The sequence below is a fragment of the Ornithorhynchus anatinus genome, chromosome 1 (assembly GCF_004115215.2).
Source record: "Ornithorhynchus anatinus isolate Pmale09 chromosome 1, mOrnAna1.pri.v4, whole genome shotgun sequence".
NCBI lineage: Eukaryota > Metazoa > Chordata > Mammalia > Monotremata > Ornithorhynchidae > Ornithorhynchus > Ornithorhynchus anatinus.
In genome coordinates, this window is record NC_041728.1 from 122,173,145 (window position 1) to 122,200,579 (window position 27,435).

At 42.6% G+C, this 27,435-nt stretch overlaps 1 protein-coding gene across 2 annotated transcripts in view; it reads left to right on the forward strand.

The window, feature by feature from the left end:
* The window catches only part of LOC114814718 (glypican-5-like), an 866,559-nt gene that overhangs the window by 455,069 nt on the left and 384,055 nt on the right, over positions 1-27,435 (forward strand). For both annotated transcript variants that reach the window (XM_029073932.2, XM_029073939.2), the window contains one exon: positions 22,136-22,256. In XM_029073932.2, the coding sequence (XP_028929765.1) occupies positions 22,136-22,256 (121 nt within the window). The remainder of the gene's footprint in view (positions 1-22,135; positions 22,257-27,435) is intronic.

Here is a 27,435-nt window from a genome sequence, read left to right on the forward strand (position 1 = left end):
ATCTCTGTGCTTCTCTCACCCCCAGCTACTACAAGAGGTGGGGCTCATATTCCCTGGTTTTGGGTGAGATGAGCGTGGCCCCTTCTTGGTATCACGTGACCGACCTCTTGTCCCCAAGACTGGACTCATATTGCTGAGGGAATGGAAGCTGTAGGTCATGTGGTTCTAGAGCGTCTTTTGTTCATGTGGTAACAGTCAAAATCCATAAAACACTACTGCAGCTATTCAAGGATAGTGAAAGTGTGAATTATCACTGTTAGCTATGTTGAGGCAGCTGCTTATATAACACTTCTAGAATGAATGTTATTCTGAGTTAACATGGAAGTTATCATACATATATAGTTCAGCTTTCAACATCATCTGGAGAATCAACCAGGGCATTTTCAAGAGTACAAATAACTGCCTGAAATAAATGTGAAAGGATGCTCTTAAAAGCCGTTTGCAAATTGACTCATCCTTTTTTTTTTTTTCCTTGAAGCTGATGCCTCGCCACTCTGCTTGGATCTTTTTTCTGGAAAAAATGTTCAGTCCTATCTCCCCACTCCTCAAAAACCTCCAATGGTTGCCCATCCACCTCTGCATTTAACAGTATCTCATCACCATTAGCTTTAAGATGCTCAAATCAAAATCAGAAGGTAGGAGTCACAGAGCTGATTAATCTTAATCCTAAAAGAGAGGTGAGCTCTCAGTAGGGCTTTGAAGAGGAGTTAGTTTGGCAGAGATGAGGAGGGAGGGCATTCCAGGACAGTGGTAGGTCGTGGGCCAGGGGTCGACGGCGGGACAGACGAGAACAGCGGACTGTGAGGAGGTGAGTGACAGAGGAGCGGAGTGTATGGGGCGGGGGGTAGAAAGAGAGAAGGGAGCTGAGGTAGGAGGGGGCAAGGTGATGGAGAGCTTTGAAGCCAAGAGTGAGAGTTTTTGTTTTGTGCCTAGGTTGATAGGCAACGACTGGAGGTATTTAAGCTCAAATCAGTTCTGTGACTCCTTCTGTCGCTAATTCCCTATTACAACCCAATGTGCATACTCTGTTCCTCTAATGCCAACCTACTCTATGTACACGGGTCTTGTCTATCCTAGAGAAGCAGCGTGGCTCAGTGGAAAGAGCATGGGCTTGGGAGTCAGAGGTCATGGGTTCGAATCCCGGCTTTGCCACTTATCAGCTGTGTGACTGTGGGCAAGTCACTTAACTTCTCTGTGCCTGTTACCTCATCTTTAAATGGTGATTAACTGTGAGCCTCACATGGGACAACCTGATTACCCTGAATCTACCCAAGCGCTGAGAATAGTGCTCTGCATATAGTAAGCACTTAGCAAATACCAAGCTTATTATTATCCTCCACCAACCTCTTCCCCATGGTTTCCTTGGGCCTGAAACTCCCCCACTTCCCATGTCATATCCTACAGTGCTCACTTTCTCAACCATCAATGCCTTGTTAAATCACATTTCCTCTAAGAGACCTTGCCAAACTAAACCCTCTATTTACCCCAACTGTCCTCCTCTCTGCATCAACTACATATTCATTCATTCATTCAATAGTATTTATTGAGCTCTTACTATGTGCAGAGCACTGTACTAAGTGCTTGGAATGTACAAATCGGCAACAGATAGAGACAGTCCCTGACCTTTGATGGGCTTACAGTCTAATCGGGTGAGACAGGCAGACAAGAACAATGGTAATAAATAGAGTCAAGGGGAAGAACATCTCATAAAAACAATGGTGAATAAATAGAATCGGTGATGTACATCTCATTAAACAAAATAAATAAAATAAATAGGGTGATGAAAATATACACAGTTGAGCGGACTAGTACAGTGCTGAGGGGGTGGGACGGGAGAGGGGGAGGAGGAGAGGGAAAGCGGGGAGAAGAGGGTTTAGCTGCGGAGAGGTAAGGGGGGGTAGAGGGAGCAGAGGGAAAAAGGGGGGAGCTCAGTCTGGGAAAGCCTCTTGGAGGAGGTGAACTTTAAATAGGGATTTGAAGAGGGGAAGAGAATTAGATTGTCTGAGGTGAGGAGGGAGGCCATTCCAGGACCGCGGGAGGACATGGCCCAGGGGTCGATGGTGGGATAGGCGAGACGGTCGATGGTGGGATAGGCGAGACCGAGGGACGGTGAGGAGGTGGGCGGCAGAGGAGTGGAGCGTGCGGGGTGGGTGGTAGAAAGAGAGAAGGGAGGAGAGGTAGGAAGGGGCAAGGTGATGGAGAGCCTTGAAGCCTAGAGTGAGGAGTTTTTGTTTGGAGCGGAGGTTGATAGGCAACCACTGGAGGTTTTTAAGAAGGGGAGTGACATGCCCAGAGTGTTTCTTCAGGAAGATGAGCCGGGCAGCGGAGTGAAGAATAGACTGGAGTGGGGCGAGAGAGGAGGAAGGGAGATCAGAGAGAAGGCTGACACAGTAGTCTAGCCAGGATATTACGAGAGCCTATAGCAGTAAGGTAGTCATTTGGGTGGAGAGGAAAGGATGGATCTTGGCGATATTATAAGGTGAGAGCGGCAGGTCTTGGTAACGGATCGGATGTGTGGGGTGAACGAGAGAGACGCATCAAAGATGATACCGGGTTGTGGGCCCGAGAGACGGGAAGGATGGTCATACCATCCACGGTGACAGGGAAGTCTGGGAGAGGACCGGGCTGGGGAGGGAAGATGAGGAGCTCAGTCTTGCTCATGTTGAGTTTTAGGTGGCGGACAGACATCCAGGTGGAGACGTCCTGGAGGCAGGAGGAGATGCAAGCCTGAAGGGAGGGGGAGAGGACAGGGGCAGAGATGTAGATCTGTGTGTCATCTGCATAGAGATGGTAGTCGAAGCCGTGAGAGCGAATGAGTTCACCAAGGGAGTGAGTGTAAATGGAGAACAAGAACTGACCCTTGAGGAAATCCAACAGTTAAAGGATGGGAGGGGGAGGAGGCGCCTGCGGAGGAGACCGGCCAGAGAGGTAAGAGGAGAACCAGGAGAGGACGGAGTCCGTGAAGCCAAGGTGAGATAAGGTGTGGAGGAGGAGGGGATGGTCGACAGTGTCAAAGGCAGCTGAGAGGTCAAGGAGGATTAGAATGGAGTAGGAGCCATTGGATTTGGCAAGAAGGAGGTCATGGGTGACCTTAGAGAGAGCAGTCTCGGTAGAGTGGAGGGGACGGAAGCCAGATTGGAGGGCGCCCACGAGAGAATGGGAGTTAAGGAATTCTAAGCATCGATTGTAGACAACTCGTTCTAGGATTTTGGAAAGGAAGGGTAGTAGGGAGATAGGGCGATAACTGGAGGGGGAAGTGGGGTCGAGAGAGGGTTTTTTAAGGATGGGGGAGACATGGGCATGTTTGAAGGCAGAGGGGAAGGAGCCATTGAAGACTGAGTAGTTAAAGATAGATGTTAAGGAAGGGATGAAGGCAGGGGTGATGGTTTTTATAAGGTGAGTGGGAATGGGGTCCGAGGCGCAGGTGGAGCGGGTGGCACTTGCGAGGAGGGAGGAGATCTCCTCTGAGGATACTGCAGGGAAAGATGGGAAAGTTGCCCATGTACCACTGCAGTACTTTGGTACTCATTCCAACTCCGGAATACTAAATGAAATTGTCTACTCTTTACTCTATTCCCAACCCAACTTTATGCTTGTCTCTACCTGTAGACTGTAAACTCCTTGTGGGCAGGGATTTTGTCTTCTATCTCTGTAGTACTTTCCCAAGTATTTAGTACAATTGCTTAAGATACTTTAAAATCTTCCTAGTAGCAAATATCACCCATCTACAGCAATTGTCTGATGCAAAATTCTGCTCCCAGGTAGCATTTATTCAATAACTATGAATATGATGCCCGATTGGTCTACCAGAAGAGTTCCCTCTTAGTTTAATCTGAACACTTAATAATCTAATTTATCCCCTCTAATTCTCTTCACTCTGGATTTGAAAAATATGTTTGTTTTTCTTTTTTGTTTTTGCTTTCTAATCAAAAATGTTATTAGATAATACAGCTAGCTACTGCTATATTGCCAGAAGCCTGGCAAACAGTTATTAAGTAAGGCATTTGAAGGGAATTAAATCATCTGACTCATGAGGAAAGCGATTGTGTCTTAAAAGTCTGCTTTTGACACCATAAAGACATTTGGTTTAGTTTAACATTTGAAGGAATATGATTAGCCTATTCCTGTGGTTCCAGCAGGATTTATTTGTCCTATAACATGCTCCTTACTCAAGCTAGCCATTTATGTTTAAGTCTAAAACTATATGGCAATCAAATATGTTTTCTACTGGGACCAATGATTCATCCTCACTAGCTACCCACAGAGTCAGGCTCCAAAGTTAAATTATTGTTCTTAAATTCTAAACTCTACACCCTGATGTATTCATTCATTACGATTTATCTGTCATAATGTCTTTTTTTCTCTTCACTTGTCACTTACACTAATTCTGGTTACTATGGTCTTAGTACTATTTGTCAGGGAAGAGTGAGTTCATGCTGGTCTTACCCCATCTGGTTTAAATTATCTGTGTCCCCATTCATCCCCTTTGATCCATGCATCCACTTAATTTCTTTCACATTTGTCATCAGAAATTGGGGGGGGGTTGAATTTTGATTGACACTCCCTCCCCCAGGATTTTTTGGAACAATGCCTGTAAGTGACTTCATAAAAATAGATTGACATTTTGCAGGATCACCTATTTTGGTTTTCATTATACTTATAGTGATTGTTATCCAAGCATCTCAGTGCTTTCAAGCCCTGCTCCTGTTTCCCTCTCTGCCTCTGGCCCCGAGACCTCCAAAACCTGACTATCTCCCCCATGGCCGGCTCTGTCACTGACACCTCCCCAAGCTTCCCTGTGGGCTCTTGACTATCCAGCTCCTGTTTTTCTACTGCATCTCCAGTTTCCTACTCCTCTTCTCTATTGAGACAAGGTGAGGCTCTCAGTGGTGATTCAGATGGAGACAACTTCTACTGTGGGTTCATGGTTGGCAATCCGACCCACATTTCATCGCAGCACATGGAGATAGCTGGTGGTGGGAAGTAGGAAAATGCCCGCTTGTGGCAATGCCATTAGTAGTGAAAACATCTGACCGAAGAACCGCAAAAAGTTTTATATGGTGGCTAGCCTCAGCAGGAATGCAGAAAATAGCTGACTACAGTGGGAAGTGAATCAGCATTGCCTAGTGGAAAGACCACTGGCCTGGGAGTCAGAAGGACCTGGGTTCTAATAATGCTTCGCCACTCATCTGCTGTGCACCCTTGGACAAGTCACTTCACTTCTCTGTACCTCAATTACTTTATCTGTAAACTGGGGATTAAGACTGTGAAACCCATGTGGGACAGGAAATGTGTCCTACCTGATTCGCTTGGATCTATGCCAGCACTTAGTAAAGTGCCTTGCGCTTAACCCCTAACCCAATTATAATTGTTATTACCATCAAAGTGGCTATCCCAACAATCACCTGCTGCTCTGGGCATCGACACTAGAGTGTCATGATTTGACTGTAAGTGAGTTTTGTATTTAAATTTTTGCAGACATTTCACAGTGGCCTACCTACTCACTTGTTTCACCCAACACCCCAACAAGAAAGTGATTGAGAGGGAGGGGAACTAAGCAAACCATCAACATTCCAATCAATTCCTCTGTGCAGATTTTCAGTCACAAAATCTCTGAAACTGTCTCAGGATTCATCCGTCATTTGAGATGGGAGACTCTATCCAACCACAGGTGGCCGTGGATAGGAGAATGAAGCTGTGCTGGGCAAAAGACTCTATGAAATAACTTAATCAGTAGCATATAATGATGATGGAGCTAGGGTGGAAGATGATGTTAGCTAGGCTTCTCTGTCTGCCTGCTATATACAACACTTCTAAGTATGTCTGCAAATACCATTAAGCAACACCTTCTAAATATTGATTTTGATTGCTCTATTTCTATTTGCTTTTTTCATGGTTGGGTTTCTCTTCCAAGCCTCCCATTACTGTTTAGCTGTTTAATTTTTTATTCTAGTCATTTTATATATTCATTCAGCAGATCATCAACTTCCGTAAAAGCCCCACCCAAAATGAAACGACTCAGTGGTTTAAAAACACACAAAAAATTTCAGGCATTAACATGTATAGTTCTTGGGAATAATAAATATGGTATTTACTAAGTGCTTACTATGTGCTAAGCACTGCTGTAAGCACTGGGGTAGATACAAGGTAATCAGATTGTCCCACATGAGGCTCACAGTCTTAATCCCCATTTTCCAATGTGGTAACTGAGGCACAGAGAAGTTAATTGTCTTGCCCAAGGTCACACAGCAGACAAGGGGCAGGTCCTAATATCTGTTTTTTTTTTTTGTTTCTTTTGTTCTTCCTTCCCTGTCTGTCCTTCCCAAAATGGCAAGTAATGAGAGAGACAAGCAGAAATATTTCTCCATGTTAGAGGGTTGGATAGAAAAGAGGAAAAAAGTCAGAGGAGAGAGGAGGACCGATACTCCTTTCTGACCAGTGGTCTTCAGCCATATTGTGCCTTCATAAAAGTTTCCAATTTGGCTCAATAAAACACTCTTTCTCTTCTCTACTCCTCCATTTAGAGGTGATTTTGATATTGCTGGAAGCTCTGTTCTTAGTTCTAATTAGGAACCCCTCTAACCATCCCCACCCTCAAAGAATGTGCTGAGTTGCAGCTGGGTAATGTTGAAGCTGAATTCTAAAGTGGATGTAAAACCTGGCAGCAGTGAATGAGATTATGATAATTTTAAAATATTAATGGGAATCAGCATAATCTAGAATTGTTTGTATGGCATTCATTTTGATATTTAATTAAATAACACTGTCTTTCAACATTCATCAGTGGAGTCAGTGCTGCTTCTGGAACTAGAGGTGCACAAATTAGGGAGCGTCTGAGGTAGAAATTTAGTCTCTGTGACAAAGAAAACATGTGGCCAAGCCCCAGAAAGAATTAAAGGAATATTTTCTAAGGAATACGGTAATGCTAGGTTTGACTTTTAACTCACCAGGAGATTGTCACCAATTCTGTGTTAATACTGTGAAGGAGGAATAGTAATATGGGCAAAACGTAGGTTCCTACCACACCACGGTGCATTCACCCCGGGAATACAATCTGCACTGTTGGCTGATTTACCATAGCATATGTATTTCCCACTTCGACCTTATGTTGAATGATTGAAAACAGGGCATTTTTTTCTTCACCCACTCCTCTCTTTGTCCTACCTCTGTCCCTACTCTCCTCTGCTTCCTTGAAGAGTAGGCTTTTCTGACTATCTCTCCACTGCCTCATCACCTCACAGTGTTTGTTTTCCTTGTTTTTGCTGAATGATAGTGAGAACTGCTGATGTAGATTATGCAAGATATATGCAATATATTCAAAGCATAAATGTATTGTGTTATTGGAATATAAACACAAAAGTCAAGAGGACTTGTTGTAATTGGGTTGGGATGGTGGGTACTTCTGGGTTAATCTGAGAAGTCTTGCTAGGGGAGATTAATTTGATCTAAGACTAAAATAATAAATTACAGCTCTCTCTCCATCAACAGCCTGACACTTTATCTCTTTACCAGTGTACTCCCTGAAGGGGCAGGTTGAATGAAGCTTTTGAGGTCAGAAAAGGGTGAACCTTATAACAGCAATGTAAAGCAGGTTTGCCTTCCCTGATTAAGCCCTAATTTCCTCTACTCCCATTCCTTTCTGTGTCACCCTTTCACATGGATTTGCTCCCTTTATTCACCCCTCCCTTAGCCCTACAGCTCTTATGTTCATATCCATTATTTATGGTAATGTCTCTCTCACCTTCTAGAGTGTAAGCTTCTTGTGGGAAGGGAGCGTGTCTACCAACTCTGTTATACTGTACTCTCCCAAGTGCTTAGTACAATGCTCTGTAAACAGCAGTCACTCAGTAAAAGTAACTGATTGATTGACTGACTGGGTGGAGCAAGCACTGAAGCGAAGGGGAATGAAATTAGGAAATTCTTCCCTGTCCACATTCCCTGTCCACATTGAGCATACACTCTTGAGATGAGTTTACACTCTAGAGACAACCTTACAATCAATTCATTAATCCCCAGTCAATCGCATTTATTGAGTGCTAACTGTGTGCACAGTACTGCATTGATCGCTTGGGAGGGTACTTACAGAAGGAGTTGATTGATGTGGTCCATGCCTTCAAGAAGCTGACAAGGTAATGCGAGGAGATATGAATTAAACTAAGTTACAGTTAGGGAAAACAACAGAGGGTAAAGATAAGTACATAATTGTTGTGGGACTTGGGGTGAGGTGAGTATCAAGCTTGGACTAAGCAGTGAGGACTTGGGAGAGTAATTAAGAATTAAGGGTCTTGATCCCTGCCCCTGAAGGATCTCAAGATCTAAAGGGACTTTCTCTGTAGACTGATAGTTCCTAGAGGGATCATGTCTTCTCTCTCCAGTGAACTCTTTCAAATGCTCAATACAGTTCTCTATCAAGGGTTCCAATAACTTGATTAATCAAATTCAGGAGTGTAATGATGATAATGTTGGTATTTGTTAAGCGCTTACTGCGTGCCAAGCACTGTTCTAAGCGCTGGGGTAGATACAGGGTAATCAGATTGTCCCACGTGAGGCTCACAGTTAATCCCCATTTTACAGATGAGGTAACTGAGGCCCAGAGAAGTGAAGTGATTTGCCCACAGTCACACAGCTGACGAGTGGCAGAGCTGGAAGTCGAACCCATGACCTCTGACTCCCAAGCCCAGGCTCTTTCCACTAAGCCATGCTGCTTCCCCATTATGGTGAAGTGGATAAAGCACTGGCTGGGGAGTCAGAAGGTCATGGGTTCTAATACTGGCTACACTATTTGCTATGTGACCTTGCGCAAGTCACTTCACTTTTCTTTGCTTCAGTTACCTCATCTTGAAAACATGGTGATTAAGAGTGTGAGCCCAATGTGGGGCAGAGATTATATCCAATCTGATTAACTTGTATATATCCCAGTGTTTAGAACAGTGCTTGGCACATAGTAAGTGTTTATCAAAATGATATCCATAGTATATAGGAGGTCCTAGTTCCAACTGCAAAAGATGTATTTTTCAGTTCTGCAGCAGGATTTGCAAAACATTTCTCTGGTGATGTGTTTCTTTTAAATAAGGACATTCCTTTGGTCTCAATTTTGGGGGAATTATTTACCAATTATTTTGCTTTAAGTCTTCTTGTTTTTCTTCTGTGTGATAATCCACATCGAGTATTATGCTTGCAGGAAGAAAACAAACCGTTAAGGTAGAAGCCCAAGCTACTTCAGAAAATGTCATTCTACCTCCATGGTAGTGGCAGGCTATTTAGACAAGTTAAATCCAGAGATGCAGTCTGTCTAGGTTTCAGTAACGATTTTGAAATCAACCTACATGTATACTCACTGACAAGCCTGGAAAATAGGAGCTTTTTTTTTTTCCATATCACTATGTAAAATGTTACTTAATTAGCTTGACAGTAAATACCCAAAGGGTGCTCAAGTTCAGTTTGGAGGGGTGAACTGACTAGATCATAGATAAAGGGAATAAAAGCAGATCAATCAAATTTTCAGGTGACACTAAATTGGGTGACTTGACATGCTTTGAAACATGGCCCCTCAGCTTACATGCATTAATTGTGATTGGGTTCTCTCCCTCTTAACTCCACTATGATCATCGACTTATGTCAAAAATTGTGAGCTCCCCAAGAGATAGGTCCCTGTCAAATTCCTACATGTATATTCTCCCCCAGCATGTCATTCCAGGCAGGGAAAGTGTCTACGAACTTTGTTGGATTGCACTCTCCCAAGTGCTTAGTACAGTGTTCTGCATATATATATGTTGGTATTTGTTAAGCGCTTACTATGTGCTGAGCACTGTTCTAAGCGCTGGGGTAGACACAGGGGAATCAGGTTGTCCCACGTGGGGCTCACAGTCTTAATCCCCATTTTGCAGATGAGGTAACTGAGGCACAGAGAAGTTAAGTGACTTGCCCAAAGTCACACAGCTAACAAGTGGCCGAGCCAGGATTCGAACCCATGAATTCTGACTCCAAAGCCCGTGCTCTTTCCACTGAGCCACGCTGCTTCTCTAAGCACTCAATAAATATCATTGATTGATTAATTAGTACAGTGATGTGCACACAGTGATTAGCGTGACTCAGTGGAAAGAGGCCGGGCGTGGGAGTCAGAGGTCATGGGTTCGAATCCTGGCTCTGCCACTTGTCAACTGTGTGACTGTGGGCAAGTAACTTCACTTCTCTGTGCCTCAGTTCCCTCATCTGTAAAATGGGGGTGAAGACTGTGAGCCTCACGTGGGACAACCTCATTCCCCTGTATCTACCCCAGCTCTTAGAATAGTGCTCTGCACATAGTAAGTGCTTAACAAATACCAACATCATTATTATTATTATTATTATTATTCATAATAAATACCATTGCTATTACTATTACTATTCAATAGACCTTAAGCAAAGGTCTTACCAAAATAGGATGCAATGAGGGTGATGAGCAAGAGAGAATTTAGGATAGAAAAACAAAATACGTAGAAGATAGGGAAAGACTATGGTATTGGTAATTGTATGTACTGAGTTACCACTAGTGCAGTACACTATTGTAATAAGCACAACACATTTAACAGACATGCTAACCTACTTACTGTACCTTGATCTCATCTATATCACCACCGTCCTCTCATCCACACCCTGCCTCTGGCCTGGAACACCCTCCCTTTTCACATCTGGCAGACAATTACTCTTCCACCTCATTCATTCATTCATTAGTATTTATTGAGTGCTTACTATATGCAGAGAACTATACTAAGCACTCGGGAATATACAGTTCAGCAACAGATAGACAATTCCTGACCAATAACGGGCTCACAGTCTAAACCCGGGAGACAGACAGCAAAGCAAAACAGAACAAAACAAAGCAACATCATCAAGATAAACATAATCATGGAGATATATACCTCATTAACAAAATAAGTAGGGTAATAAATAATATAAATAAATATGCACGGTGCTGAGGGGAGGGGAAGGGGGAAGAGCAGAGGGCCGGGAGGAGGTGAGGAAAAGCAGAGGGCAAGGAGGGGGCTCAGTCTGGGAAGGTCTCCTGGACGAGGTGAGCTCTCAGTAGGGCTTTAAAGAGGGGAAGAGAATTAGTTTGGTGGACGGGAGGAGGGAGGGCATTCCAGGACAGAGGAAGGACTTGGGCCGGGGTCAATGGCGGGATAGGCGTGAATGGGGGACCGTGAGGTGGTGAGCGGCAGAGGAGCGGAGTGTATGGGGTGGGCAGTAGAAAGAGAGAAGGGAGGTGAGGTAAGAGGGGGCAAGGTGATAGAGAGCTTGGAAGCCAAGAGAGAAGAGTTTTTGCTTCATGCGAAGGTTGATAGGCAACCACTGAAGATTTTTGAGGAGGGGAGTTACATACCCAGTGAGTTTCTGTAGGAAGGTGATCCAGGCAGCGGAATGAAGAATAGAGTGGAGTGGGGAGAGACAGGAGGAAGGGAGATCTGAGAGGAGGCTGACACAATAATCCAGTCAGGGTATTATGAGAGCATGTACCAGCACAGTAGCCTTTTGGATGGAGAGAAAAGGGTGGATCGTGGCAATATTGTGAAGCTGAGACCGGCAGGTGTTGGTGACGGATTGGATTTGTGGGGTGAATGAGAGAACAGAGTCATGGATGACACCAAGGTTGAGGGTCTGCTCCAAAACCTTATTGAAGGCACATCTTCTCCAAGGGGTCTTCCCTGACTAAGCCCTCACTTCCTCTTTTCCAATTCCCTTCTGGTTTGCTCTGACATTTTCCCTTTATTCACCACCCCTGCCCCAAAGTACTTATGTACATATCCATAATTAATTTATTTATATTAATGTCTGTCTCCCCCTCTAGACTCTAAGCTCAGTGTGGGCTGGGAATGTCTCCGTTATATTGTTGTGTTATGCTCTCCCGAGTGGGTAGTACAGTGACCTACACAAAGTAAGGGCCCAATAAATGTGATTGATTGGTAATAATAATAATGATGATATTTGTTAAGCATTTACTATGTAATAACGTTGGTATTTGTTAAGCACTTACTATGTGCAGAGCACTGTTCTAAGCGCTGGGGTAGATACAGGGTAATCAGGTTATCCCACGTGGGGCTCACAGTCTTAATCCCCATTTTACAGATTACATAACTGAGGCACAGAAAAGTTAAGTGACTTGCCCAAAGTCATACCGCTGATATTTGTTGGGGCCAGGATTAGAACTCACAAACTCTGACTCCCAAGTCCATGCTCTTTCCACTAAACTGCACTGCTTCTCAGAATATGAATGAGCCAAATAATCCTGCAGTTAAAAACATATCAACAGTAGCATAGCCTAAAAGGAGTGGGAATATTCCCTCCCTCTTATTTTCTTCCCAAACTGGGGGGGCATCTATTCCAAGGGCCCTTTTTAGAGCACTGGGTTCGATTTTGGCCATCACACTGTAGAAAAGGGACAGAATCCAGAGAACAACAATAGAAAGGGGAAGTTGTTGTTTACTTTTTCTCCATATATTCTGCCACCTGAATAATAGGAAATAGACAAATAAAAAAACAGAGAAGATTTCAGTTTGACACAAAAAGCATCTCCAAAATATCAGAGTGATAAAACTCTGAAATACACTGTAAAGGGAGGTTTCTATCATCATCTCTGGAGATTTTTAAGGAAAAAATAAGCAGCCATCTGACCTAGACAATTTAGTTATGCTCCCGGAAACGAGCTGCTGGATCAAGTGATCTATCAAGGTGCTTTCCATCTTTAGAATTCTGTGACTCTAAGATGATGAATGTCTATGTGTAAACATGTTATTTCCCTTATTATGATTTCTTGGATACAGAGTGGGTGGGAAAAATGGTGGGGAATTGGGGAGGAGGGACTCTTGTTCCAATAACAACCTGGTTTCTACAATTTGTTGAGTCAACCCTAATGTTGTGGGCAGAAAAACTTGAAGATATATGCTTCCCATGCTGCACTGGGAGTTCCTCAAACCAAAAGAAATGAAATATATATCTGTAATTTATATATCTGTAATTCATTTATATTAACTTCTGTCTTCCCCCACTAGACTGTAAGCTCATTGTGAGCAGGGACAATTTCTGCTCATTGTTGAATTAATAACAATAATAGTAATAATACTGGTATTCCTTAAGTACTTACAATGAACTAAGCACTGGCGTGGATACTTGTCTATATGACCTTGAACAAGTCATTTCACTTCTTGTGCCTCAGTTTCCTCATCTGTAAAATGGGGATTAAGACTGTGAGCCTATGTGGGGCAGGGACTGTGTCCAACTTGATTAGTTTGTATCTCTCCCAGTGTTTAGAACAGTCCTTGACACAGAGTAAGTGCTTAAATGCCATTATCATTATTATTATTATCATTAATTGTTATTATCAACAATTGTGGAACTTGTTAAGCACTTGCTATAAGCTAAACACTCTGCTAAGATCTTGTAAACATATAATACAATGGGATCAGGCACAACCCTGTCCCACATGGGACATAGAGTCTGAATAGGAGATAGAAAAGGGATTTAAATCCCATTTTCCAGGTGAGAAAATGGAGGGTCAGAGATGTGAAATGACTTCCCTAAGGCCATATAGGAGGCCAGTGATGACGCTGAGATTAATACCTTGTGGACAGGGAAAGTGACTGCTAATTCTGTTGTATCGTACTCTCCCAAATGCTGAGTGCAGTGTTCTACACATAATAAGTGCTCCATAAATACAATTGATTATTATTATTATCATCATTACTATTATCGTTCCTCCTGACTCCCAGTTCTTCTGGTCTTTCCACTAGGCACATGCTACTTCTCTACTCTCTTCTCACTCTAGAAATGAAATATGACCAACCTAGGAGTGAAGGCTAACATTGGAGGGTATGGACTGTTGTTTAGTGGAAAGAGAATGGGCTTGGGAGTTAGAGTTCATGGATTCTAATCCCGGCCCTGTCGCTTGTCAGCTGCGTGACCTTGGGCAAGTCACCTAAATTCTCTGTGCCTCAGTTATCTCATCTGTAAAGTGGGGATGAAAACTGTGAGCCCTAAGTTGGACAACCTGATTACCTTGTATCCACCCCAGCGATTAAAACAGTGCTTGGCACATAGTAAGTGCTTAACAAATATCAAGATTATTATTATGGAGGCATTTGGGAGGTGGGTAATGAGAAAAAGTGAAGGAGGAAGCATTGGAGATAGGACTAGTGTTCTGTCAACCTATGCTACTGAAAAATGCCCAATCTATTGCTGGTTATTTCATCCCACCATTTATTTATATTTCATATTACTGGAAATTGCTATCAAAGAAGTGCTATAAAAACTGAATTAAAATTACTAATTCTATGTTAGCCAGGACAGTTGAGGGTGAAGCAGCATGGCATAGTGGATAGAGCACAGACCTGGTAGTCATAAGGTCATGGGTTCTTATCTTGGCTCCACCACAGCTGCTGTGTGACTTTGGGCAAGTCACTTCACCTCTCTTGGCTTCAGTAACTTCATCTGGAAAAGGAAGATTGAGACTGCGAGCAGACCTGGGACAAGGACTGTGTCCAACCCGATTTCCTTGTATCCACCCCAGCACTTAGTACAGCGCCTGGCATATAGTAACTGCTCAACAAATACCACATTTATTAAGAGGATTAGATGATTCACAGTCTACTCTTTTCATCTGCTGAACAGATTTAGCCATGGAATTAAATATGCATTATACAAATCAGGATCACTTGATTAGAAATGCATCCATCTAATGCTATTTGCTTGTGTTTAAAGTTGAAACGATTTTTTCTGGGTGTTAGAATTTTGTTTTTACCAGGAGTATTGTGTTGAAGACATTAAAGTCACACTTTTGATTTTTTTTGTCAAAAACATATTTTCATATATCAACTAAAGAAACATAAAGGGAAATTTTATAGCGGTGAAACAGATGGAGTTGCTTACTCTGCAGTACATCAGTTGTGTAGACTTTAGGAATTTATAAATGTCCTGAAAATCACTCACCATAATTTAAGGCTTGAGCTAGTGAGCAAAAGATTGAGTATGAGGAATTTTAATTTTTGATCCTATATCTGTCAGTATGTTGCCCAAGAGCTGATTGTCTTCTCTGTGCTTGAATCATCAACTGTAAAACCCAAAGAGAATTAATCGCAGAGGGTGGTGCATGGATAAATTGATGCCTGCCTGCTAAAATAAATATTATTTTATTTTCCTATGTAAATACTTGTATGAGTAAGCATTAATATTACATTAAGGACTTTTTCCTGTGCCAAATAAGGTTATTTTGAATTCCCTTGAAATTAGACCTCCAGCTCTTTATTGGTTATGTGCTAATAAGGAGGTGATATATGTCCAGTGAGAAACTAAATTTTGCTATCAAAAAAATGCTATAAAAATGCTATCAAAAATAGTTATGTGTTAAGTGCCTACTGGATACAAAGCACTATACTAAACACTGGGCAAATAATGCTCTAATGAGAATTTGACTGGACCGTTAGCCCTCAAAGGGGTAATAATCTAAGAAATTTAAGTGTTTACTCTGTGCCAGACACTGTACTAGGTACTGGAATGGATACCCGCAAATTGGGTTGGACACAGTCGTTATCCCATGTGGGGCTCACAGGCACAATCCCCATTCTACAGATGAGGTGACTGAGGCCCAGAGAAGTGAAGTGACGCCCAAGGTCACACAACAGACAAATGGCAGAATCAGGATTAGAACCCAGGACCTCCTGAATGCCAGGACCATGCTCTATCCATTAGGCCATGCTACTTCTCAAATTTTGGCTGCCTTGGATATTGTATTTGAATTTTTGAAACATTAAACTTATTAGCCTGTGGGTGGATGGACTGTTATTATTTTCAGCACTTCACTTCTAAAACTGACATAGAAATAGCAATATATAACTTGGGCCTTTGTGGACAATCCACACACTTTTAGCGACTAATGAACACAATCAAAACAATTTATAAACTTTCTCTTTGCATCACTGAAAGTATTATTTATCTGAAAGAATTCATGCTTTTTCCTGTGGATTATCATCATCATTAATGGTACTGAGCTCTTACCATGTACAGAGCACTGTACTAAGCACATGGGATAGAACTGTACACCAGAGTTAACAGACACATGCCCTGCCATAAATAAGCTTATAGTCTACTGGGGGGAGATATGATTACGGTATATATTAAGAATATCTGTCCTACAAAATTCAACTAAAGTCATTAGATTTGGCAAAAAATCAAAGTTCCTATCTAATGGACATACCTTTATATTGTGATTCTGAACTTTTAGATGATGCACATTCCATATTTCCAAGAATGATATCTTCATATTATAACTGGTTACCATCTTACTGCATAATGGTTATCAGGAAGGTTTAAGTTCCGGGGTGGGTAATGGCCTATGGCCACAAAGGGCAGCCACATTCTGAAAGAGGTGAAGAACAGAAATTGCTTTCAAAGCTGGAGACCCATCAAGAATACATGGAAACACTGACTCTCATTCATCCATTTAATCACATTTATTGAGCATTTACTGTGTGCATGCAGAGCACCGTACTAAGTGCTTGGGAGAGTACAGTACAACAGCAAACAGACACATTCCCTGCCCTAAACAAGCTCACAGTCTAGATGGAGGGAGGCAGACATTAATACAAATAAATAAATTACAGACATGTACATTAGGCTGGGAGGCTGGGAGGGGGAAGAACTAAGGAAGCAAGTCAAGGTGACCCAGAAGAGAGTGGGAGAAGAAAGGGAGTTTTAGGGGAAGACTTTTGAAGGAGATGTGTCTTCAATAAGGCTGCAGAGAGGGGAGGGGGCAGATAATTGTCGGATTGGAGAGTAGCGAGATGAAGTAGGAGGGGGAAAGGTGATGGAGTGCTTTAAAGCCATTGGTGAGGAGTTTCTATCTGATGCAGAAGTGGATGGGAAATCACTGGAGTTTTTCTAGGAGATCATCTAGAAAAATGATCTGGGCAGCAGAGTGAAGTATGGACTGGAGTGGGAAGAGGCTGGAGGCTGAGAGATCAGCAAGGAGGCTGGTGCAGTAATCCAGATGGGATAAGATGAGTGATTGTATTAACGTGGTAGCAGTTTGGATGGAGAGGAAAGGGCAGATTTTAGCTATGTCGTTGAGGTGGGCCCAACAGGATTTAGTGATGAATTGAATATGTGGATTGAATGAGAGAGAGGAGTCAAGGATAATGCCAAGGTTACGGGCTTGTGAGACAGGAAGGATGGGCATCTAAAATGATAGAAAAGTCATGGGGAGTACAGAGTTTGGATGATAAGATAAGGAGTTCTGTTTTGGACATATTAAACTTGAGATGACCGGAGGACATCCAAGTAGAGATATCTTAACGGCAAGAGGAAATCTGAGACTGCAGAGAGGGTGAGAGATAAGGGCTGGAGATGTATATTTGAGTATCATAGAAGCAGCATAGCGTAGTGTATAGAACACCAGCCTGGGAATCAGAAGGTCATGAGATCTAACCCCAACTCCACCATTTGATTAATGTGTGACCTTAGAGAAGTTACTTCACTCCTCTGGGTCTCAGTTCCCTCATCTGTAAAATGGGGATTGAGACTGTGAGCCCAGTGTGGGACAGGGATTGTGTCCAACCCAATTTGCTTGTACCCACCTTGGCACATAGTAAGCACTTAACAAAAATCATACTTATTATTCTCTGCTTAGAAGTGATAGTTGAAGCTATGGGATTTAGTAAATTCTCCAAGGGAGTGGGTGTAAATGGAGAATAGAAGGGAACCCAGAACTGAACCTTGAGGGATCCTCACAGATAGTGGGAGGGAGGTAGAGGAGGAGCCCACAAAAGAGATTGAGAATGAATGACTAGAGAGTTAGGAGGATAACCAGGAGAGGACAGAGTCAGTGAATCCAAGGTTAGATAACATTTCCAGGAGATTGGAGTAGGTGACAGTGTTTAAGGCACCTGAGAGATTGAGGAGGATTAGGATATAGTAGAGGCCATTGGATTTGGCAAGGAGATCCTTGGTGACCTCTGAGAGGGCATTTCTGTAGAGTGAAGGGGACAGAGGCCAGATTTGAGGGTGTCAAGCAGAGAACTGGAGGAGAGGAATTTGAGACAGCAGGTGTAGATAACTTGCTCAACATGTTTGGAAAGGAATTGTAGGAAGGGGATCAAAGCTTTGGTCAAAGGGTTGAAATCAAAATGATTTGGGCTCCAAAGAGGAAGATAGAAGAAACTTGTTTTAAATATGGCAGCCTATTCCCTCAGTTAATTCCTGCTCAACCTATCCTTTGATCCCTGGCCACAATCTTTTTTTTTTGAGTACTTACTGTGGGCAGAGCAATGGACGGAGCTCTTGGGAGATTACGATACAACATAAGTGGGAGACACATTCCCTGCCCACAGTGAGATCACAATCTAGAGGCAGAGGCAGATATTAATGTAAATAAATTATGGATATGTACCTAAGTGTTGTGGGACTGAGGGAGGGGTAAATACAGGGAGCAAATCCATATATAAGGATGATGCAGTCGGGAAGGGGAGAAGAGGAAATGAGGGCCTAGTCAGGAAAGACCTCTTGGCGAAGTGCCTTCATTAAGGCTCTGAAGGTGGAGAGGGTAATTTTCTGTTAGATAAGAAGAGGGGAAAGGTTCCAGGCCAGAGGCAGCAGGATGTGAGTGAGAAGTGGGCAGTGAGACAGTCAAGAATGAAGTACAGTGAGTAGGTTGTCGTTAGAGGAGCGAAGTATTTGGGATGGCTTGTAGTAGGAGAACAGTGAGGTGAGGCAGTGAGGGCAAGATAAATGAGTGCTTTAAAGACTATGGTGAGGAGTTTCTGCTTGATGAGGAGGTAGAAAGGCAACCATTGGAAGTTTTTGAGAAGTGGGGGAATACAGCCTAAACATTTGCATAGAAAAATGTTCTGAACAGCAGAGTGAAATTTGAAATGGAGTGGAGAGAGACAGGAGGCTGGGAGGTCTTCAAGTAGGCTGATACAGTAATAAAGGCAGGATAGTAATAATGAGAACAAAGAATCAAAGATCTGGGTTTAAAGTAGCTAATCAATCAAACACTGGTATGTATTAAGTGCTTTTTTGTGTGATGAGCAGTATACTAATAGCATGGAGAGTGCAATACAACAGAGGTGTTCTTTCAATGGCATTAAACACTTACTATTCCTTCAATCATATTTATTGAGCACTTACTATGTGCAGAGCACTGTACTAAGCACTTGGAATGTACAATTCAGCAACAGATGGGGAGATATAAAATAAGCAGGTTTGACACAGTCTCTGTCCCACACAATCTAAGAGAGGCATACACAACTTCCCTGCCCAAAAGTTGTTTAGACTCTAGAGATGACAGACATTAAAATAAATTTCAGATACATAAGTGCTGTGGGGCTGCAAATGGCAATAAATTCACCAAGATGTATTTACAATTCAGCAGGTTACAAATGTTACTTTAACTAAAACCCAAAAGGGGATAAAGTATAATATTTACTGTGGTATTTGTTCAACTCTTACCATGTGCCAAGCACTGTACTAGGTACTGGAGTAGATATAGGATAATCAGATTGAGTATATTTCCTATCCCCTTGTAGTCTAAGGGAAAAGAGAATGCAGGTATCTTATTCCCATTTTCACAGATGAAGCAAAGAGAGTGTAGGTGACTTGCCCAAGATCACACAGAATAACAATTTGAGAAGTTGCATGGCCTGAGAGTTATGGCATCTGGGTTCTAATCCAGACTTCTCCACTTTTTTTGGTGGTATTTATTAAGTGTTTATTATTTGACAGTATGGTTCTAAGCACTGGGGTAAATTCAGATGTGGTAACTGAAGCACAGAAAAGTTAATTGACTTTCCAAAGATCTCACATCAGGTAATTGAAGGAATTGTGATCAGAATCCAGGTCCTCTGAGTCCCAGGCCCATGTTCTTTTCAGCAGACCATGCTGCATCACAGTTTTTATACTGGAGAGCAAACTCCTGCCTGTTGTGTGAACTTGGGCAAATCACTTAACTTCTCTGTGCTTCGGTTTCCTTGCCAAATGTTGCTCAAGTGTTCATTGTGTTCAGATAGGCAAATAAATAGAAAACCAAGTCAAGAGAAGTAGTATGTTCTTCAGAAAAATGGTAGAAGGTGAAAATGATTGCATATTGGACTCAAGTTCTCCTGAGGTGGATTAGCTTCTATAGAGGGGGAGTCTTGGTCAGCCTTCTATTGTATTTAAAGGACAATAGGTAGGAAACTAGTAGGTACCCACTTGGTCTCAAATAGCTGAGAAGTTCAAAATCCTAACAATTATACAGAGCTTTGAAAATTACTCATACAATTAAAGAGCTATTGCCCCATACAAAACAAACCTTCAGGGCTTCAGTTGGTTGCTACCCAGCAAGCTGCTAAAAATGTCACACGTTGATTGATCTCTCAGGCATTCAACATGCTCAAAGAAGCCAAGCCTTTTATAAAGTACTTTAAATTCAAAAGCTTTTCATTTGACTGTTGACAAGGGTCTCAGACGTGATACTTTTCAACAAAAATGTGCATACAATCCTGTAAACCCTTTAATGAACACATGGCTTACTTTGTTCATTCTTCTGCCATTATCACAATGGATTTTGAAGCAACAAATGCCTTCAGTCAGTATGGGCAGAAACCTATCATTTTTAGCCACTCCCAATTATTCTCTTTAGAAAACTCAAGTTGTTTCTTGTGTGCCTTAAACCTCTATTTGGCTTCTGCAAAATATGATCCAGATGTATCTATCTCATATATCCTCTTCACTAAGAATGGAATCTTAGGTTTTTAGTTTTTTTCCATCCCCAAAAAATCAACTCCAGAACAAATTCCCATTGTTAAAATTAATAAATGTCTTGTGGTAAATTTGAAATGTAGCTACTGTTCAAACAAAAACAAGGTCCATTTTGATTTCAACCAAACTCTTAATCAAATTACCATAACAAGGCCAAAAAATAACGAGTACCTCAGAAATATTAACTCTCAAAATTAAAAAGGGTATTATTTTTAATTGCCTTAGAGGAAGTTCATGATTGGTTAAATATACCTTTGGGGATGGACACTGTCTCTAGTTGACCAATGTAGAGCAAGGGAAGCTTAAGAAATTAAGTTTTGTTTGGGGGGCCACCCTAAAACCATACCTGTTTGCTAAAATTTGTCCTTGAACCAGAATTTCTTGCCATAGCATATTCTGTGAGGCTGTCAGATTTGCTTGCTCTATGGTTTATTAGTCATAATTGTCTTAATTAAGGAGATAAGAAAAACATCCCATTAAAGGTCCAATTATAATTTGCTGCTGAACGCAATTATGTGAGTCATTGACCTAAAGTAACGCAAATTCATTTTTCTTTATACAGAGCTACTATTAAAATATGTAAAGAAGGGCAAAAGGATACCTGGGGGAAAAAGGGAACTGGAGATAGTATGAGTCTGTCAAATGGAATATAAGAAATCACATATGCAATTATTGTTCTTATATTGAAATGCTCTCTCTTTCAAAAAGGCAATATTTTCAGAGCTCAGGTATTAAATAGAAAAGCTGGTCAAACCAAAAATTCTAATAGCGAAACAGTTGTTTGGCATATGCCCTTTACTTTACCTCTGCCTGTTCGATGTTTGTTCTGATAGAGAGGAAATGAGTTTCCCTTATTTGAGCAAGAAGTCCTAGATCAGATTTTCAAGTACTGACATCTACTCTGAGTGAGGTGTCACAGTGCTTTATCTTTATATTAAAGCACCTGGACGAAATTGCCTAGGGCCCTCTCACCAGGCCTGAGAAAAGCTTCTGACAAACTCAAGATGATTAGGAATGATTGAGAGAAAGGCCACTCATGTATTCGATTAATACTGTGCTAGAAGAAGTAAATTTATGGCACTTTTATTACTGAATAACAAAGGGATATCAGTGATCTTCCAAATTGTTAACAAGACCTACCTGAACAAAGGAAAGTTTCCCAAAGTTAAATTTGATTCTGGACTCAGAAACCTGACTGAAGTTGAAACTTGAACTCCCTTCAGAGAGTAGCATAAAGAACAAATGTCTTCTCCAATTACAAAATTGTTTTTCCCCCGTGAATTAAACAGAATATGCTTGAATAACATTGCACGTGCATGCAATTTTTTGTCCCCCCATCTCACTGTTCAACTATTTCCTCCTTTTGTAGTTACACAAGCAGAGTGGTTTCAAATGGACTCAAGGCACAAATTAATAACCCAGAGATGAAAGTCAAAGGTCTGGACCCCCTCATCAATAATCTAATAGACAGACTTCAGAGATTTAATCAGGTATGTCTTCATATTAAGGAACTTTTGTTTGATGAAACTGATAATTAGAGATCCACATAAAGTTATATAGGTTGAATTATATAGTCATTAGAGTACAACTTATGAATAAATGAAATCATTGAACCTACCAATCTTAAACATCTTAGGTTTTGGGGATTTTTGTTTTCTAACCTAAAATTGACTACAAAGGGTTACTATTGACGCTTCTCTTGTGAGAAACTCACTGTTGCTGAAAGAGACTGCTGGTTAATAGGTTTCACTGAGTTTAGGGAAGTAGATTGATTAGTCAATGACTGACTTTCTACATTATCAGCTCATGCTTAATTGTTGTGCTTTCTATCCAATATAAACAAACCTCAGTTCTTCCTTGAATTTTGATTGTGTTCTTTTCTTGCTTGAGTACACCTTTTCACCTCTTGATTGTTTGCCAATCCAAGCTAGTCAAAGCCCGAAGATAAGAAAGGAATTGATTTTCTTTTAGGGTATTTCAAATGTAGTAGCATTGAAGATGAAAGGGTGATTATAATAATGCACTTTTGTACAATAATACCTTGTTGTATGATAACTCAAATTGTTCTGGGATAGTGCTGTCTGCAGGGGCAGCTGAGGCTACTGTAGACTGAAAGTTCCTTGTTGGCAGGGAATGTGTCTACCAACTCTGTTGTATTGTACTCTCCCAAATGTTTAGTACAGTGGTCTGCACACAGTAAGCATTCAACGAGTGCCATTGAGTGACTGATAGCTAAGTTTCCATCACTGGACCACTTTACTATGAGGTAGGAGGAAGGAGGATTCAAGCAGGGCATCCATCCCTGGTCCTTCATCCCCAGGCCAACACCTGCTGCCTGGCATAGTGGATAGAGCACGGACCTGGGAGTCAGAAGGTCATAGGTTCTAATCCTGGCTCCACAACTTGTCAGCTGTTTGACCATGGGCAAGTCACTTCCCTTCTCTGGGCCTCAGTTACCTCATCGCTAAATGGGGATTGAGAGAGTGAGCCCCACGTAGGACAGGGACTGTGTCCAACTCAATTTGCTTGTATCCACCTTAGCACTTAGTCTAGTGTCTGGCACGAAGTAAGCACTTAACAAATACTGTCATTATCATCTTACCCAACCAACATTGCTTCTGGCACTATGTGGCTGCCCACCCTGCAGACCACAGTAGCAGGGAAAATACTACTGTGGAACAAGTGAAGGTGGTCAGGAATGGGTGATATCCCCTGCCCTCTCACTGTAGCTCTGCCATTAGTTCTATGCCAATGTCACCATTGTCAGAAATCACTTCACCCCGACTCTGTAGTGCCTTCCAGAGGTCATCTTACCCTGAACCTGGTTGCTGACTTTTTTGGGGGGAAAGGAAGAGTATTTTTGGAGCATTTACTTTATGCAGAACATTATACTAACACTTGGGTAAGTACAATACAACAGAGTAGGTAGATGTGATCCTTGCTCTCAAGGAGCTTACCGTCTACAGTTACCTCAGCTGCCCCACAGACCATGATAACCCAGAACAAGCTCCGACATCTTAGTGCCCATTGCCATCATTTCCTCATGTATAATAACTGTACTCGAAAAGGGAATGGAACTAAAAGGCAGTGAGGATTCGAACCCAAGGTGGTGACGCAAGCAAGGAAAGTAACACTCAGAGACAGTGTTGGATAGATCAGAAAAGGGAGGAAGGTGACCAACTGCCCGTTCACCTCCGGAGAGGTACGAGTGACACAACGGCCCCCCTCTCCTGTTTGGCTATGCCTTTATTTGCAACATATAGGAGAAGTAGCCAATCACAAAAGAACTAGAACAAGTGTTCAATGACAAGAGAGACTCTTCAAGCAGGCCTTATCTGTTTTGGGTAAGAAGCAATCTCCTGTCCAAGCAGGCCTTATCTGTTTTGGGTAAGAAGCAATCTCCTGTCCCCTGGAATTTGGAATTTGCGGATGTGATATACATCCCACCTGAAAAGGGGGACTTCCTGAGACAAAAACAGAGTCATTTAGATCAAGAGCTGCTATGCTCAGAATGCTGTTTTTAACAATCCCCCTTTAGATCGCAGCAGGGCGGAGTTCACATGTCCCTCCTCGAGGTACAAAGGTCTTCCGCGAGAAACGGTGCCTATGGGGAGCTGTAGGTCTTGTCCAAGCGCTGGGTGATCTCGAGAAGGTCTTCCCATGTGAGGGGTGCTCCTGACGGGCACAACAGCATTATTGATTGGGCTGCCTTTTGGAAACACAGCTTTAGAAGATGAACGACACAGCAAACCAGGAAAAGGGCACATATAATAGGGAGGACAAAGGCAATTAGTCCACTGGTCAAATTTCCCAGCCAAGCAGGCATGTTCAAGAGTCCCAACCAATCCCACCAGGACCCAGAAGCGTACTCGCGCTGGGAAGGCAGGCGACCCATTTAAGTTGTGATTTTCTGAACGTCAGTCTCTATGCGACTAGACTCATGCCGGTAGAAACAACAGGACTGGTTTAGGACCACACAGACCCCTCCCTGATTGGCGAGGAGTAGGTCTAAGGCCATTCAGTTCTGTAGGGCCACACGGGACAGGGAACTCACCTCCGACTGAAGGGTGGTGATGACGTCTCCTGTGTAGCTGGCTAACAGACAGCGCTCAGCAGAGAGATTGACAAGGGAGCGAGAGAGACTTTCCATGCCCACAGTGAGGAAAAAGGCCAAGAGCAAAGGCATGCCATCCATAAAAAGAGAGGTTTTGATGTACAGACAGTCCTGGCACAATAATCCCTAGGGCACAAATTCCAGGATTCTCAGTTAAATTGCTGAGGGTCCTGTGCTCCATAGAGAATCAGGCAATTCTCCAAGTTCAGTGGTCCTCGGGGAGTTTCTTGGTGCCTGGGCTACCAGGACCTTAGCTGCATTGTCCTGTTTCATAGTCTCTACATGACGAGCAATCCCTCTGAGTTCGGTAAGGGGATTAGAACTCCATCCGGGAATAAATTTATCAAAATAGTTAGAAAATTTCCCTTGTTTAACAAAGGCGGTAGCCAAAGCCCTGACATCCCGATCATTATCCAAATTCAACTGTACTAAAGTCTCAGACGCTTCACTTAATCGATTAAAGAATTCATCTGAGGTCTCTATGTCCTTCTGCCTCAGCCCATTAAAGGAATCCCAATCAGGAGGTTTTCTACCTATCTTCTGAATGGTGATTAATAGGGTCTGACGAGCCTGTGTAAGGCACTGCCAGTCTCCTTCTACATTCAAGTTCCAATTAGGATCTGCAACTGGCCAAGCCACATGGGGCTGGCCTTCACCTTCTAATCTTACGGTCTGGGCGCGTATACGCTGCCTCTCATCTCTAGTAAAAAAAAGTTCCAACAGCTCCTCCACATCTGCCCAGGTTAGAGAATGGATCCTAAAGATGCCCAAAACTCGTCTATGGACCTCTGTAGGATTTTGGGCGAAGGGAGAAGTATTCTGTTGCCACAACAACAGTATCTGGGGCTGGAATGGGATATGGGAAGGAAGGGAAGTAACCATTACCTTCCACCTTCAACAGGGATCTGTTGATGAGATACCTGTACCGGGGCCATGACTGCGGGAGGTAGATGCACCGGTGGGAGGTAGGACGGTGGGGAAGGGGTAAGTGAGGGCAATGGGCAACTGAGGATATAGTCCAGGTGGCTGAGGAGAACTGAACCAAAGAATAGATGTTTTAGGGGTGGCTAGTGCTTCTGGAACACTGGCAGGATTTTCTCTTGTTCCCGCCTCAGCCAATAAATACCAGTAACACATATCCCCAGCACGAGAGACACATAGGATCTCTCGGAGTCTTTTGAGAATTTGAGGATCAAACGAATCTCCTTCAGGCCAGATATAATGGCCAGTTTGATCTTGAAACTGGGTCCATACTTTATGACACTGCAAGAATTTTTTTTTTCTTGTCATTCCTTTTTTGTACCGGAAGGACACCCTTGTCCCACAACTTCTGCAATTTAGTTAAACACTCATTAGGCTTACTGTGACCTGACCCCATACTGATCAACGGTCCCACCTAAATGATTAGGATCCTGGGATGTCTCCCAGACCCTACCCTGGGACGTCTCCCCGACCCTGGGACGTCTCCCAGACCATAGTGAAACGTCTTTCACTAGAAACCCTCCAACCCTACACCGGGAGGAGAACCCTTTCCCTATTTCTGGAAAAGAAACATCTCTTACCCGCTCTCTGACGGGTGCTCCTAATTAAGCAGAACCAGGTCAAAGGAGGGAGGGAGGATCTGGGCCCTAAAAGCGGATCCCTTAGACTTACGATTGCGCGCTAGGTGGATTTACCGTCCTCTCTCTGATCCATTCTGTGGTGAAGTTGGTCACGGCATGAGGGTCCCTTCATGGTCGCCAAGAAACTTTACTCGAAAAGGGAATGGAACTAAAAGACAGTGAGGATTTGAACCCAAGGTGGTGACGCAAGCAAGGAAAGTAACACTCAGAGACAGTGTTGGATAGATCAGAAAAGGGAGGAAGGTGACCAACTGCCTGTTCACCTCCGGAGAGGTATGAGTGACACAACGGCCCCCCTCTCCTGTTTGGCTATGCCTTTATTTGCAACATATAGGAGAAGTAGCCAATCACAAAAGAACTTGAATAAGTGTTCAATGACAAAAGAGACTCTTCAAGCAGGCCTTATCTGTTTGGGGTAAGAAGCAATCTCCTGTCCAAGCAGGCCTTATCTGTTTTGGGTAAGAAGCAATCTCCTGTCCCCCGGAATTTGGAATTTGCCGATGTGATATACATCCCACCTGAAAAGGGGGACTTCCTGAGACAAAAACAGAGTCATTTAGATCAAGAGCTGCTATGCTCAGAATGCTGTTTTTAACAATAACACTGATCCATTTTCAGAACTCTGATCTTTGGTCTACTTGATTCACTTGGAAAAGGTACCTCCGTCATCTGCACTAGGATCTTAGAAAACATCACGTGCCTCTCTTAACTAGTGAATAATTTTCTCTGACCTGTTCACCTAGCAGTATGTCTCATCCAATAATTCAGATATTTTGACTGTCAAGAAAAAGAGAGGGAGCTTTCTCCCATTGCCTTTTTCTCAGTGACTTTTATTAAGTTAATTGCCTAAGTAGATGAATGCCCAGGACCCAACATCAGCCCAAGTCATCCTCACAGGTTTATGTTTATGTAACAATGTGAGAAATTAAATAA